This window comes from Aulonocara stuartgranti, assembly GCF_965226115.1.
Source record: "Aulonocara stuartgranti genome assembly, chromosome: 18".
NCBI classification, from domain to species: domain Eukaryota; kingdom Metazoa; phylum Chordata; class Actinopteri; order Cichliformes; family Cichlidae; genus Aulonocara; species Aulonocara stuartgranti.
Window position 1 is genome coordinate 22683191 of NC_138954.1, and position 15044 is coordinate 22698234.

The 15044-nt window shown below is 38.9% G+C and overlaps 1 protein-coding gene across 2 annotated transcripts; it reads right to left on the reverse strand.

Annotated features, from left to right (window-relative positions):
• Positions 1–2767: 2767 nt before the first annotated feature.
• On the reverse strand, positions 2768–5767 carry LOC309693643 (C2 calcium-dependent domain-containing protein 4C-like). Of its 2 annotated transcripts, XM_082513065.1 has the most exons (4): positions 5323–5767; positions 4415–4805; positions 4058–4342; positions 2768–3908 (listed from the first exon to the last, which is right to left on the reverse strand). In XM_082513065.1, exons 2-4 carry the CDS (start codon positions 4772–4774, stop codon positions 3354–3356), a joined length of 1200 nt encoding a protein of 399 aa, XP_082369191.1. In that variant the 5' UTR covers positions 4775–4805; positions 5323–5767; the 3' UTR covers positions 2768–3353. The 2 variants fall into 2 exon arrangements, with proteins under 2 accessions (XP_082369191.1, XP_082369190.1); XM_082513064.1 differs by having other exon boundaries at positions 4058–4805.
• Positions 5768–15044: the final 9277 nt, after the last annotated feature.

Genomic DNA, 15044 nt, shown 5'->3' on the forward strand with positions numbered 1-15044 from the left:
TTTGGATGCAAATATGCATTCATCACTCCATCAGACCTGTTGCCACTGATTTTCAGTCCAGGTGCGATCTGGCGTACGTCAGCCTTCCCCCTGTTTCCCTTCCTTAAGAATGGCTTCTTGACAGCCAACCACTGAGTCCTCGTGATGATGTGTCATTGAACAGCAGGTGGATGAACCAAAGGATCAGACGCATCTCTCAGGTTCTGTGTCAGGTCATTGCTGGATTTTCTTTCTGCTTCTTAAGAATATGACTTTCAGATACTGTTCATTTGCTGTAAATAGTTCTTTCGTCCTCCACTTGGTCTGGTTTCCTCAAACATTTTAAGGACACCCTGCACATCCTGCCCAGATGTCACATTTGTGCCTGAAAGTTCCCTGGGGCTCACCTTGTTACCTCTGTGAGATCTTCTTATGCATTTTTCATAGAGTCAGTCAAAGTAGTTGTTGTTTTTGTGACAGTCTGAGAGCAACAAAGCACCAAAAGAGACCATTTAAAATTTGTTCTCTAGTTCATCCCTTAAGATATGTATCTTAGGTCAGTTTTGAGAAAAAACGATGAAAAATAAATAAATAACAATAAAAATAAACAAAACAGATAAACAAAAAACTCCTGTTGCAGGCAGCTGAAATGTTGGATTCTCCTCCTTTAGACAGCTGCGTCGTGCCAAACTGTGACTGTCTGCATGCACATTTTGAATGTGCATGAATCCTACCAGCTCTTAATTCAAATCAGGAGTTTCAGTCAGTCTGAATTAAATAGCATAATATTCTAAATCTAATGATTATCACCGAATAATCAAATGACAGAATCCTATCTCACAGGCAGCGAGGCCTCCTGCACTGTGAGCAAACAGTCACCATCATCCCCTACTTGCCATATGACTACATATTACTTTGGAAGATTATTACTTAGGTTAATGTTATGGGGATAACACAGTTTTAAATTTGACAGCAGGGATGAGATTCATTTTTAGTTAAAAAAAAAAATCCAAATGAAAACAGTAAGGAGCTGGAAACCTACACCACTGATCCCAACAGTTGTTAGGTCACATCCCTCTGTCCTCCTACTCAACGCCAGGGGCCAGAATATTGACTTAAATGTTCAGTGCCAAAATCTGTAGCCTACGTGCTTCATATGACTTTATCTTATTTGTAAAGTGGAAACTGGAAACATATAACATATGTATAAATACACTGTGGCATGGAGAGTTGCTATAGCTGATGGTTAAAACATTAAATGAATTCAGAGGATAAATGCTGCTACACGGCAGTCATTTTCAGTCCTTGCATACAGTAAAACATGAAGAGGAAACACAGTCTGAATGCAAATAAAAGCTTCCACTGTGCTTCTCTTTTAAAGCCTCTTAAAAATATCATTTCCAGTCTGTCTCATGAAATCATAAAAGTAAAATTTGGGGGGGGGGAGACATTATTTGGTCAAATTAATTAAAGCTTTTATGCTTACATAAGTGTTTGTTTGTTTTTTAAGTCGTCAGAGCTGAATATTTTTTTTAAAAACCATCTGACTGTGCTGCAAACAGTCTGTTAATGAATAAGGAGATTTTTGATGGACCCTGGTTGCTGTGTGGAAATGTCTTTATGCATGTGTGAGAAGATTTTCCAGCGAGACCCGCAAACCTCAAACCAACAACTGCACTCACAGAAACAATCAGGACTTTTAATTTCTGCTTTTGATTACCTCAAGTTAAAAACAAAAAAACTCTTCATCTTCATTTGATTGTGTAGGCTGTTGTTGAGCTCTGGATTTTTTTTTCCAGTTAGGAGGTTATTAGATGGTTCAAGTTTCATAATTTCCCTTCTTGAGTATTACCACTACGGCAGCTAACACACTTAATTTTCTTTCAGTTTTATCGCTCTGCTCTTGAGTTTGTAGGAAATGCATCTCCTTTTAGCTTACAGATGAATGTTTCCCACAGGCTTATATCAGTGAAGAAATAGGGGTCATCACTCTTGTGCACAAACTTGAGCGTCGTCTCCCAAGTTTTTACATTTTTAATGAAATCCTGGATTATTTTCTGCTCTGGGTCACCAAACTGTCTGCCTGATATATCGGGGGGCAGGTGGTGATTGAAACAAAGGCTGTCTCAGCACTTATTTTATAAAAATGAAGTGACGATTTGATGATTTAGCTCACTTGCATGTCATTCTGCTGTTGCACCAGCAGAGGAGGCAAAAGTCCACGTTTAATATTTTTTCTTTTTCTTTTTTAGTAGTGGGACTTCTGCCATGTATGTCTGCCAAATGTACAAGTGTGGATTGCAGTGTGTCTTCTACATTTTTTTTTATTATCCTATAGTAGCACAAATACATTTCCACTTGTCAACCCAAATGTTGAACTCATAAATCGAGACCTAACCTCCCTGTGCAGACGGATTATTTCCAGAGAAAGACAGTGTGTGCCAGTAACTGTGATTAACACCAGCCTTCTTAATAACTATTTGAAACTCACTGGAGGACTGAATAGGAAACATGCTTTTAAAATTAAACAGGGATTTTGAATGCACACAGAAACAATATTGGGGTTGGGGGGGTATTTGGAATCAAAAGGCTCACAAATGACACCCAGCTTGTGCCTGGCTCAGAAGACCCCACCTGAGGGTTGTTTGCAATAATTTAAAACTCGAGTGAGAAAATGAGAGGTTTATTATCATTTCTGGGGATTTCATGTGATCCTGGGGATTAATTCAAAGACAAAAACCACAGACAAAAAGTGCAAGGCGAGACAAAAGCCCTAGCATGGTTTTTATTCGTGAGTTCAAAAGCATATCACAAAACAACACTCATATCAACATTACATTTACTAGCAATTAAAATCGAATATCTTCCCTATATATAAATTCTCTCAAGCACACAGAGCCATTATTAATTTCCACAGTGACGTGCAAATGCTTACAGATAATATCACCGCATTCATTACGAAACAATAAGCAGCTCCAACTTAAACAAGATTGCATACCAACTGATATGACACTGAGCCACAATACAACGCTCATCGGTGAGAGTAAAACTGTTTGTAACTCAATACTCAAAGAGAAATACGCACAAACGAGGATCACAGCCCCACTGTTCACATAGTCACTTCACTGATAAGCCTATAGGTTATTGTGGGCTGCCCCTAATTTTGAATTTGAAGAATTGGCAAAGCGAGACTTTAACAGAGACCTTCATTTTTTTCTGTGCGCATATATAACCCAGTGTGGAAGAAACATCTTCCTTGTCATCTGTGTGCTTGCTCCTGTCCAGTATTTGTCAGAAGGGCGAGGTGGGATAAAAAGACTGGGGGCCCTCAAGGTGTGGACCAGCTCGTGTCCGCCAGTCTTGACAGGGGCTCCCTAGAGGCCTGCGAGCAGCTCACTGAGCAGCACTTCTCTTTCTCCAAGAAGCACATCTCTCTTCAGGCTGGTTCCTTTGTTCACTACCTTTACTTTCAAGGCCAGAGTCTTTACCTGTGCCTGAGGCAGAGCATCGAAAAAAAAGTCTTCATTGAACACCGGATTCCTGCTGTTCTTAATGATGGTGCTCCTTTGTTTCTGCTTCTTACCAGGATTCAGGTAGAGTGCTACGCAGCAGTTGATGCTTTTAAGGTCTGTCTGCCTGTCGTAAAGGGCCTCAGCTGCGAGCACGCGCACCCTCAGCCGGGCTGCCTCCCTGTCATAGTGAGTGCTCAGCCTCAGTTTCCCCCCCTTGTTGAGGTTTATAGTGTGCTCGCGCTGACAGAGGTCCGATGCCGCTGCTCCCCTCAAGCCACCGCTTTTACATCCACGGAAGGCGGGAGAGGGAGGGCAGCGCATTCGGCGGCGCTGCATGTTGGGGCTGTTGTCTGCTGAGCTGCATTCATCAGTGGAGAGGGAACTGTGGCGTGCCAGGGAGCGTTTGGCACGAGACACCTTGGGGGAGAGAGGAAAAGCTACTGTAAACATACAGAAATAAGCCACTAGCTGAATCAAACTAGGAGGAAAAAACTGTTACACACTCACTGATGATTTTGAATTATACATCGTGGCCATACATGAGCATATAGAGCACAAGTCCTCACCTTGGCTTGTGTCTCCTGTGTAATAGAGCGCAGGAGAGAGGCAGATCGGGAAAGGAGAGGTGAGTTAAAGGGAGATGACTCGGCTGAGGAACAGGTGTCACTCTCACCACCGCTGAAATAGCGGTAGGGGTTGGGGTCAGCCGGGGCCAGTAGGGTTCCCCCTTGGGAGCGCCTCTGGGAGTTTGGGGAGGTGAGAGGGCTGCTGGGGTCGCTGTGGAAAAGGCTCTCCTTGCGTCGGGTATGAGGAGACTCCATCAGGGTGGAAAAGCCATAGGAGGTCTGAGCCTTTGGGACATATGGCAGAGACATTGCAGTCTGTGACTGTGGGTCAGCATTAGTGTTTACATCAATACCGACCCTGTCCATAGATCCAGCACCAGGCTCATCAGCGCTCTCTATCTGGATGATGTGGCGGTTGGCTGATTTCTGGAGATTGCGGGAAAAGAGGCGAGGGCTGCAGGGGTTCTTGCCGCTCCTAGCTCTGGGGCTCTGGCTGCAGATGGCATGGTCAGAGGCTGAGGGTCTGATTTTGGAGCAGTGCTGAGTTTCTGGGGTGACAGATTCTTCTGGGGGGCAGCAGATAAGTTTGGGTGGGATGAAGAAATCGGGAATCTTCTCTGGAGTGAGTACATTGGCATACACAGAAACAGGAATGGCCTCTATTGTCTGCGGAGGCTGGGATTGAGTCCCACTGCGGAGCTTCTCCAGTAGCCACATGCCTACTCAGACGCCCCAGCTAACAGTTTTTCTATTAAGAGAAGAGTGATGCACAGAAAAGGCAGATAGAATCAAAAGAAACGCATCCATTGATCGGAGTTCAAACGTGGGTTCCCAGAAGACATTAACCCTAGATCAAATTTGTTTTGCCCTTTACACCTCAGTAGAAAAATACGCTTCAGATTCAGCGGGTGAGTGAAATGATGACTAAACCTTTAAACCAGAAGTAGCATTAAAACAAAACAATTTAAAAAAAACGCTTATCTAACCAGCTACAAAGAAGACTTTAATGAATGTGGAATTAGTGAGAACACGAGCTAAAATTAAATTTCATCTAGATAATTTAAACGAACAATGCGAAAAAAAACGTTTTCATTAAGTTTAACTATTTTTTCATCACTCCGCAGTCATTTAAATCACCGAAAACGCAAATATTCAAAGTAATATTAAAAATGCATGCGCAAAGACGAGTCTAAATAACTTTTCTCCACCAGATAAAGCCAAGTTAAGTCCCGCTGCGCTGCACAGCTGCAGCCGAGTAAACCCACCTGTTGGCTGTATGACTCTTTCGCTTCAAAAATTCTGATCGCTGGCGCGCGGACTCGCTCAACCTTTCCAGACACTCTGTGCGTAAAAGGTATTTTCCCGACAGTTGGAGCCCAAGTGTGATCCACTACCCTCGCCAGTGGGAAAGGGCTGTTAGACCAGTCGCTCTCGTTTTATATGATGGGGTCTCTGACTTCTGAGCCAATGAGATGATCGTGAAGCCTTCCCATGATATTTACCATGAAACTGTTCCCAGCGCAGGCATGGAAGGGGAGGGTGGCGGTGGGGGTACTCATTTTGAAAGCTGTTGCTTCATCACCCACAAAGTGTTGCAAATTATGTGGGTTTTATATCTCACTGCTTCGTTGGATTTTAGAGAGAACACTGTGATTGCATTTGGCACTCACGTGAGAGCTAGTCTCTAATGGACTGTGAGATAGTGCACCGTGTATTACATGGGTCTAATGCATGCAAACAGGGGACCTTAATTGGACTTCCTGATGGCAAACTGAGCGTTATATGGTCTGACAATATGCTGCATTTATACCAACCATCTGAAACTCATTTCCCAGTGATGATGCAGGGGAAAGCTCGCGCAGAGAAACTGAAGTAATATATATTTTAAAAAGAGAGAAAGAAAACATAATGAAAAACAATTTTAATGACCATCAGAAAGCAAGTTAAACTGAGGCAAATGACCACTTAGCTCCTCCTTTCTATGCATCACATTCAACTAATGAAAAAGACCTCACAGTATTACATTTTGAAGCTTAGGCATTGAATATTTCTCTAAAATCCCACTGTTTAACCATGGACTGAGTCTGATATACTGCCAGAGAACAAGAGCTCGGATCCAATGACTCTCTGCTCTCTGTACCAAAAACTCTGACATAGACCTGTGACAAAGCTGTCTTCTGTTTCTCTCGAGATGGAACTCCTGTTGATCTGAGGAAGGCAAATCAAAGGAGAACATCAGATGAATGAAGCACAGGATACTTAGAGCTGAAACAACATGTTGAAAATATTGGCTGACAAAACCCCCAAAAAGAAAATAACAAAACAAACAAGCTTTATTATTATTAATAATAATAATAATAATAATAAACGTACAGGTACAAATATTCACTGCTTTACTTTCTAACCTGCCAAGATGTTTGGCCTCTCTTCATCTCCTCTAATAGCAGCATCTTCACTTTGTTGGACTTAAGTTGTAGAAATTTTCAAACCAATTAACCAATCACCAAATCAGGAACGAATCAGGAATCAAGGACGATCATCAAATTACTTTAGTATGTTTGAGTTAAGTAAAATTTTATTTCGATTTTATTTCTTATTTCTGTAGCACTTTTAAAGACAAATATCACAAAGTGCTTCATAACAAAATACCAGACCTTTAAAAAAAACACTGTAAAAACAGTATTGCTAGTAGTACTTTTCAACATTCATCCCCCCAGTTTTTTTGACTGTGTCAGTTCACGATTTTCTCTATTTTTTCTCACTGTTTTGGATTTTATTTATATTTTCAAATTGCCACAGTTTATAAAGCTTTCAAATAACTCACAGTCTCTTCTTTTCTTAATGTAGTTGATTTAAATTTTCATTATTGAATGGCAAAAATATCTCCTCTGCTATGTGTGAGCTGGGGTATGAATGCAAATGAATGGACTATAGTAAAACAACAACCGAATTATACATTTATTTCGTGCTCTTGAAAGCTAAAAATAAAGGCATCTCCTGTGTGAAACAGAGCCAGTCACTTGCTGAGTTTTCCAAACAACATAAGGCATCTGAAATATGCCAAGCCTGGATAGTAGATCTGATCACAAAACTACAAAATTACATAATTTGAAATAGGGGAAGTCTAAGAAAACAAAACAAAAAAGAAAGACAACTCTGAAAGCCTGAAAGTGGTCAAGACACTTTTCCTGAAAACATTGCATTTGTTCAATTGTAACCATGTACTGCTCAATAGATCTACAATATTTAATGGTAAAACAAATAAATAAATAAAAAAAACCCCTGAACAATGCAAAAGTAACATTAATTGACAATTTGCCTTTGTCTTCTATCTGGGCCTGTTTTTGTTTGGAGACAGCCAAATAAAAAAAATAAAAAAATAATAACTCAACCCACAGTGTCTTTTGCCAGGTGTTAAACATGGAGGTGGATCTGTCATGGTATGAGCAGCCATCTCGTAGGAGTCATTTGGACCAGTCGGTGTTCTGCAGGGTTTTAAAAACGGCCAATAAATACAAAGCCATTTTAGAGAATCAGCTGAATACCTTGGAGATATAAATATTAAAGCAAAAATCCACAATCTAGCCAGACCTTGCCAAACATTTCTAATGTGTGTATGACTTGTTGTTTTCACTATTTGGAAAGTCTGCCCATCATTATACATTAAGTCTATCAGCAAAAGCAGATATAAGACTATATGTGTGTTTGTGGCCTTACGTGACTGGATCATTAAACTACTGTTGCAGTTAAAGGCGCCGTAGGGTCTGATACATGCATCCTTAAATCTTCTTGTGGTCAGAATCGGATCTGCTTGGCTTGATTCACAGTGAAAGTGGGCAATCCTGTCTCCAACAGCAAACCTTTGTCTTTACGTCATTAAACCACTGAATTTATTTCCATGTCATTTGCCTTTAAAAGACTATTTCTTTTCATCACAGTTTAGTCAAAACCTCAATCTGCACAATTGTGAACAACAGGTCTTACCAGTTGGACACATGAGCGCTGTTCCTGGGAGATAAAAGCCAATTAGTTTTTAACATTTATTTCAATGTATATACTTTCAAGTCATTTGATTTTTATAGTTATTAACCATTTTTCTCATAAAAAACTGCATTCAGAAAATGTGAATTAGCAGAGTAGAGAGTAGGAGAAGACATTTGAGCCTTGGTATAAGTTTTGACCTGATCTAATTATGATGAAACTCAATAAGTATTTTCAGACATATATTAATAGATGATATTTGATATTTTTACTGCCTGACAGCAGACAGAGGGGGTTCACACGGAAAGCAGAGGAAGAAGGCGTGTGAGAACAATCTGCATTCACCATTTTTCTGGATGTACAGCAAGAACATTTTTACTTTAATGCTTAAAAAAAAGGAAAATATAGTCTCACATGACCCACCAATGCAGATGTGTGAACTTACTCAACAATACTCAAGAGTCTCAGCTGTAATTTGTGCCAATGGGACAAAGAACTAAATATAGGTCTGAAATAATTATGTAAATGAGAGCCATTCATGCTATTTTTTTTTCTGAAAGTAGACCGTTGTCAATTATAGATAAATGATGAGCCATTAGATTTGTATGAATTATCCACTGGTCTAGCTGTGAACGCAGACATTAAGCCAGGCAACTATTTACTGATCCCATTTGGAAATGCATGTTTTATCCCTGCACGGAGTACACACATGTACTGCAATCGAGCAGTCCAGTGAGGTTTTCAATTTATTGCATAAAAAACACAAAATAATAATAAGAACAAAAAAAATATGATGATAGTGGATAAAAAGCATTGCAACTGTTTAACCATACATTCAATTCAATTCAATTCAATTCAATTCAATTCAATTCAATTCAATTCAATTCAATTCAACTTTATTTATATATCACCAAATCACAAGAATCTTTATATTGTATGGTAAAGACAGTACAATAATACAGGTAAACCCCAGCAAACAGATGATCCCCTATGAGCAATAACTTGGCAGCAGTGGGAAGGAAAACCTCCCTTTTAACAGGAAGAAACCTCCAGCACAGCCAGCTTCACAGAGGAGCAGCCGTCTGCCGTGACTGGTTAGGGATGAAGGGACAAAGAAGCACTGTGGAAGAGTGTATCTCAGAGAATAGCAGAGCAAACACCTCTAAATGAACTACTACTATTATTTTGAAAATTTTAAACTTGTACAGTATCACTGCAGTCATGATATTCTCAAAGTATGTCAAAGTGAACATGATTTAACTGGGTTGTGTGATATTATATGATTTTATTTCTAAAAAGTTTATAAATAATAAAACTATAGAAACCATTAAAACTAGCACAAACGTTAGAAAATAAAGATACCTCAGAAGCAGTCAGACAAACACATTCAATCCAGCTCTGAACTATGTGTAATGCAGAGGAATAAAGATTCAATCTGCACTGTTATGTTGTTTAAAAGGAAAACATGTGCGTTACCTCACATTATTTATATAAATACATATTGAATAAAAACATTAGATTAGCTGCAGTTTAAAATTATTCACAACTGTCAAAATACAGTATTTGATATAGGTTGATAAATACTGGCACTGTTGCACACACACACACACACACACACACACACACACACACACACACACACACACACACACACACACGAATTTAGAATAAAGTGAGAAAAGATAAATGCTGGGCTCTTTTGATTTCTAATATTGGCAGTTAAAATATACGAAACTCGACCTACTTTATAATCCTCTCTCTCTCTCTCTCTCTCTCTCTCTCTCTCTCTGTCTCTCTCTCCATATATACATATTATTCTCTAAAACTCTTCTCTCACAAATCATACCAACACAGTAAACAGACATTTGTGTACGCAGACACAAACAAGCGAGCAGGATCGTGTACCTCTGTCAGTTTTAATTGGACCGATGCTTTTGTGCTTCTGTTTATAACGAACCCTTCCTCACTTAACCGATTCTTCCTTGCCTCTGCAACCAACCTACAGGATCGAACTCAGCATTGTTTTTTTTTTTTTTGCTCCAATTAAGCGTCAGCTGTTGACTGTCTTCAGCTACTCATGTCACTTCAGCTAAGCATGAGCTCATCCAGATAATCACCAATCATGTTTCAGAGTGGAATCAATGTGGGCTTTTTCTTTACTGTCAATGTATTGTTATTGTGAGCCGTTCTTATGAGCAGTGGGATTTTGTTTATCTGTTTTGGCTTTTAGTTCTACCTATTGCAACATTTGTTTGATGTGTCCTCCATCATTTCGGCTTTTTTCTTTTATTATTTTTTTGTTCTGTTATTATTTTTCTTTCACATTAGCACTTATGGATGTCAGTGCTTGTATAACAATCCACCAATTAGGTCCAGACTGGACTATCTCTACAACCATTGTATGATCAAGACATTTAGTATGCGTACCTGCAGGAGGAATCCAGCTGATTTTAGTGACCTTTCACTAAAAGCAGCTTTCTTTTGGGTCAGACTCTTCATTTATCCTGTTATAGAGGCTATTTTAACAACTATTGAATAAAATTGTTTAAAATTTGCTGCAAAAACCCTCTAGAGCAGGGTTTGTCAAACTCTATTGGCCCTGATGTAAAACTGTGTTTTATACTATATTACATCAGACTCTCTTTGAGCAAACCTTTGGCCATGGTGTGAAGGAAAAGGTGATTTTTAACTGGAAGAGAAATCCATCAGAACCATCCGTCCATCATGGAGTGTGTAACCAAGTGGGGAGTAAAAGGAATGAGGAGACTGAAAAGAGGAGCACGGAGAGAGTACGAAACACAAACTATGGGAGCGAGAAGGCAACACGCAGTAGAACAACACGCGGCATATAAACACATGGGAAATGAAAGTAGGGGAGTGAAATAGAGCTCTGCATCACTGGAAATCCCCCAGCAGCCAGAAGGCTTTTTCATGCTTTTACATTGGTCTTACGCAGCGCTGACAGATAGCTTTGTAGACTGATATCTACATGTCACTAACAAGAGCCTGTGGGCCACACTTTCTAGTTTATTTCTTGGCCTTCCAGCTAATGTAAACAGAGCTGAAATGAAGTCTTAAAAGCAAACAAAGAAAACTGTCGACTTCAGCCTGTCTGTGCTTCTCAAGCAGTTTTTGATGATTTTGAGCAGTTTTTGATTTTCTTTGATGCCTTTTGTCATGTTTCTCCCATTCATGCTGAACTCCACTGTCACCCCTTTTCCTGTTCCAACACAATTCAAACCAGTCAGCATCTGACTTACACATAACATTACCTATGCTGAGGTACCTGCTATTCATTTTTTGGAGGGCTGAATGTTAGCACATATCCAGTTTTACAATAAAAACAGACTTGAGCCTTAAGCAGCACAACTAATAGATGGTTTAGGGTGATCTGATCCAGCCCTAAATATAAAACCTTTCACCAAAAAATGAAACTTTTAAGCCCTTAGAGCCTTTAGGTAGAGCAGATTCTGTCTCCTGAATCCAAACGTCCACCGGAGAGCAGCCTGACAGCTAAAAGCCCTGCCTCTCTTTCTATTTTTGGAACCACAAGTAAGGCTGCACTTTGAGAGCAAAGTACTCCAATAGGTTAATATGGTACTGTGAGGACTTTGCCATATGATGAGGCCTGCTCATTCATGACTGTGTGTTAAAAGATTTTGAAATAAATTCTTCATTTAAGAGGAAATTATTAAAAATGCAAAATATGACCTCTCTTTCCAGTCTCACCTGGTCCAAAGATGAGGATGGAAGACACAGTAACAGAGTCATTATGCTATTTTATTTGCATAATGGTCCCCATGTGTACAAATTCACTTTTAATGGATATTGAATTATTTTGTGATTTTATTGTACATTATTTTCAGAAGACTTTGGCTTTGGATGCTGTACAGAAATGTGATTCTGACTTGGGGATCATGTATATGTATGATCCATTATAATCCCTTTTAGTAGACTCTTTTATTTTGCATCACAATCAGATATTTCATGTTCAGTCTACCAGGATTCTAACACACTAAAGTGACCTTGTGAACATGGTAAACATGCTTCCTAATTATTACCACATACCATGGTTGTGAGTAAGATGTCAATGTTAACATTTAACTCAAAGCACTATTTGCCCAATATTAAAATGCTTTATAGTATTTTTATGCATAACTTTTTTCAAACTATTGATTTTGGATGCTTTACACAGGCTGAACGCAGTTACTATGATCTCTGATGTGTTATACATCTAAAAAAATATCGCCCCAATAACTTTATAAAGCTGTCAGTGGATTTTCATAAGGTGATTCTTTTACAATACAGGTTGATGAATGAAATCCAATGATTTAAAAAGAAAAAGAAAAAGAAAAAGAGAGCACCTATCTCAGAACAAATGTGGTCTAAAAACAGGAGACCGTAGACAATAGCTGAAATGCAAAAGTCCACCCACACGTTTTGGCAGCATTACCTTCATTAGGGTATATTCACCACTGGATGTTATTTGGCTGTCATTATTATTGGCCTGATAGGCAAAAATTGGTCCCCCATCAGAGGGAAAATAGCATCTCCGTCTCTTCCTTTTCATTCATCTTTGCACAAGATGTGCCAGAAGTATAACGGGAACGGAAGATTGATTTCTCATTACTGGCATAGTCAATGTTGAGGGTTGAATTTTTCTCAGAGAAACAGTACTGAAAACTTAAAGTAAATGTCAAAGTAAATGTCACAGGGATTATTGCTGCATGCATTACTATGTTTCTGTAAGGCATTTTAAAACATTTCTATTTCAGAATTTCACGAGATGAATAAATACTTTTGCTTTTGCATTTTCCACTCTTTCTTGTCCCAGAACAACTTATAATTGCATTTTATTCATTCAGAGCAATGATTCCAAGCATTTTCCTCCACACTAAATTTGTCCCAAATCAAACTCTAGCTTGTTTAGTCTATTTTCTAAGCCTATTTTGAATAATTATAGTTTCATTAAATGAACATTTCTGTGTTTCTGGCAGGTGGATGCACGTACATGTACAGTATAAGGAACAAAATAAAATGATCTGGTCCTTTAAAGATTAGAAAATTGCAGGTGCCACTGGGTGATTGACAGCTGATGTGAATGTTTTCTACTTAAGATTGAAATTGTTTTTGGGAATGGCTTGGTGACCCTTCTTTAACGTCACTGCAGATGACCCCTAAAAGGAACAGCCGAAACAAGAGGAAGATTTAAGATTTAATTTTCGCTGAAGTTATGTTTGCAAGTTAAAAACTTTTTTCAGATACTTTTACTGTACTTTGTGCTAATCTCTTTTTATTCCTATATTTGTTCATCATTGTTCCAAGTATATTTTTAGTGACTCAGTATTAAAAAAGTTAACAAAAACCTGTCACGTCTTCCATCTTGATTTTGCTTCGCTGGATGGAAGCTGCAGATGCCTCAGTGCTAGACTATAGTAATTATGGCCTGTAATATAGAATATTGAATTATATATAATGTGAGCACATAAGATAATAGCCCTTAATAAAGTCAGAAGCTTTCAGTGTGAGTCATGGCCCCACTGAGGCTGAGATGAGAGGATGGTAGTGAGCTGAGTCATGTTCATATAGTAGGATTTTACTTTGTTTGGAAAGAATCCAAACATTTATTGTTACACAGCGATATTCAACATATTTATTAAAATCAAGGATACAGTGATTGATATTACTTTGTATCTAAACTATCCAAACATAAAAAAATAATCATTTTCACAGTGATTTGCAGTGCAGACAAAATATGATAACTGACAGGAGATGTTGAGAATCTAACATTTCTTTAACAAAAATATCCGCTGTCATTAATGCGATATCTCTGTCATCACATGTAAAAGATCCCAGTGTAAACTACTACTACCACGTCGTAAGTTACTGTGTCACTGAGCAGAAAATACACATTATTAGATAACAGCATGTTGGCTGGCGCAAGACTCGTTCCGTTGCTGTACTGATATCTTCTTCATGGCTTGGAGACAAACAGCCCATCTGGTTAGGGGCTGCACGGAGGTAAACAAACACCAAGCGCAGGCAGCTGAAGACAGAGTGGATCTGGAGCTGCTTAGTGTTGGTATTCGAAGTTATGATGATAAATTTGTTAGAGGATTATCACATATACAGACCAACCGACCAGAAGCCATGAGTGTGCACAACAAGTAAACAAGAAGGAAAAAAAAGGAAAGGAAGAAGACGGGAAAAAAAGAGAAGACAGATGGAGAGGGGGTGAAGACAGTACAAGATGAAGCATGTAAAAAGTGAAAAGTGGACCAACACCATCTGTAAAACATTTGGGAGAAATAGAGTGCACGAGAAAGGAATAAGAAAACCAGAATGCATCAATGTTTCACAAGTAGCACACGAGCATAAAAGCACACGAGAAATAAGGCGTCCTTAGTTCTTAAAGCAGCGATAGACACAAATTATTCTGTTTAAAATCATTTGAACAGCAAAGGTTTATTTACTGCTCATAGAACAGAACAGAAAGAAAAAAAATGGTCAGAACATGTCTGAAGTGCAAATTCCCACCCTTTTAATGAGGCTTCACACAAATAAGGAGCATGTCCACAATCTGCACACACACACACATTCTGACACTAATTAATACACCCAAACACAAACAGCTCATCCATGAACACAACTTTTCACACAATTTGGTAGTTAATGAATTACATCATCATTCATTTTTTTAGTGAGATGCTTGGTTATCTACTAAAGTTTTAAATGGAAGGATACATTTCCAACTTTTCTTCTGTAGATGTTTTGAGTCCATCCATCCATCCATCCATCCATCCATCCATCCATCCATCCATCCACTTCTGTTTGTAGAACTCTTTCCTCACTTCCCTCATCCTTAACCACAGTCTGTAATATGGCTGCATCGTGGTTATAATGACCACAAATTATGAACAATCCAAAGTTTTAATTTGAAAGAAAAGTTTCAAAACACACACACACATGTAACTCCTGAGAGCACTCTTGATAAAAAAGTGCCATG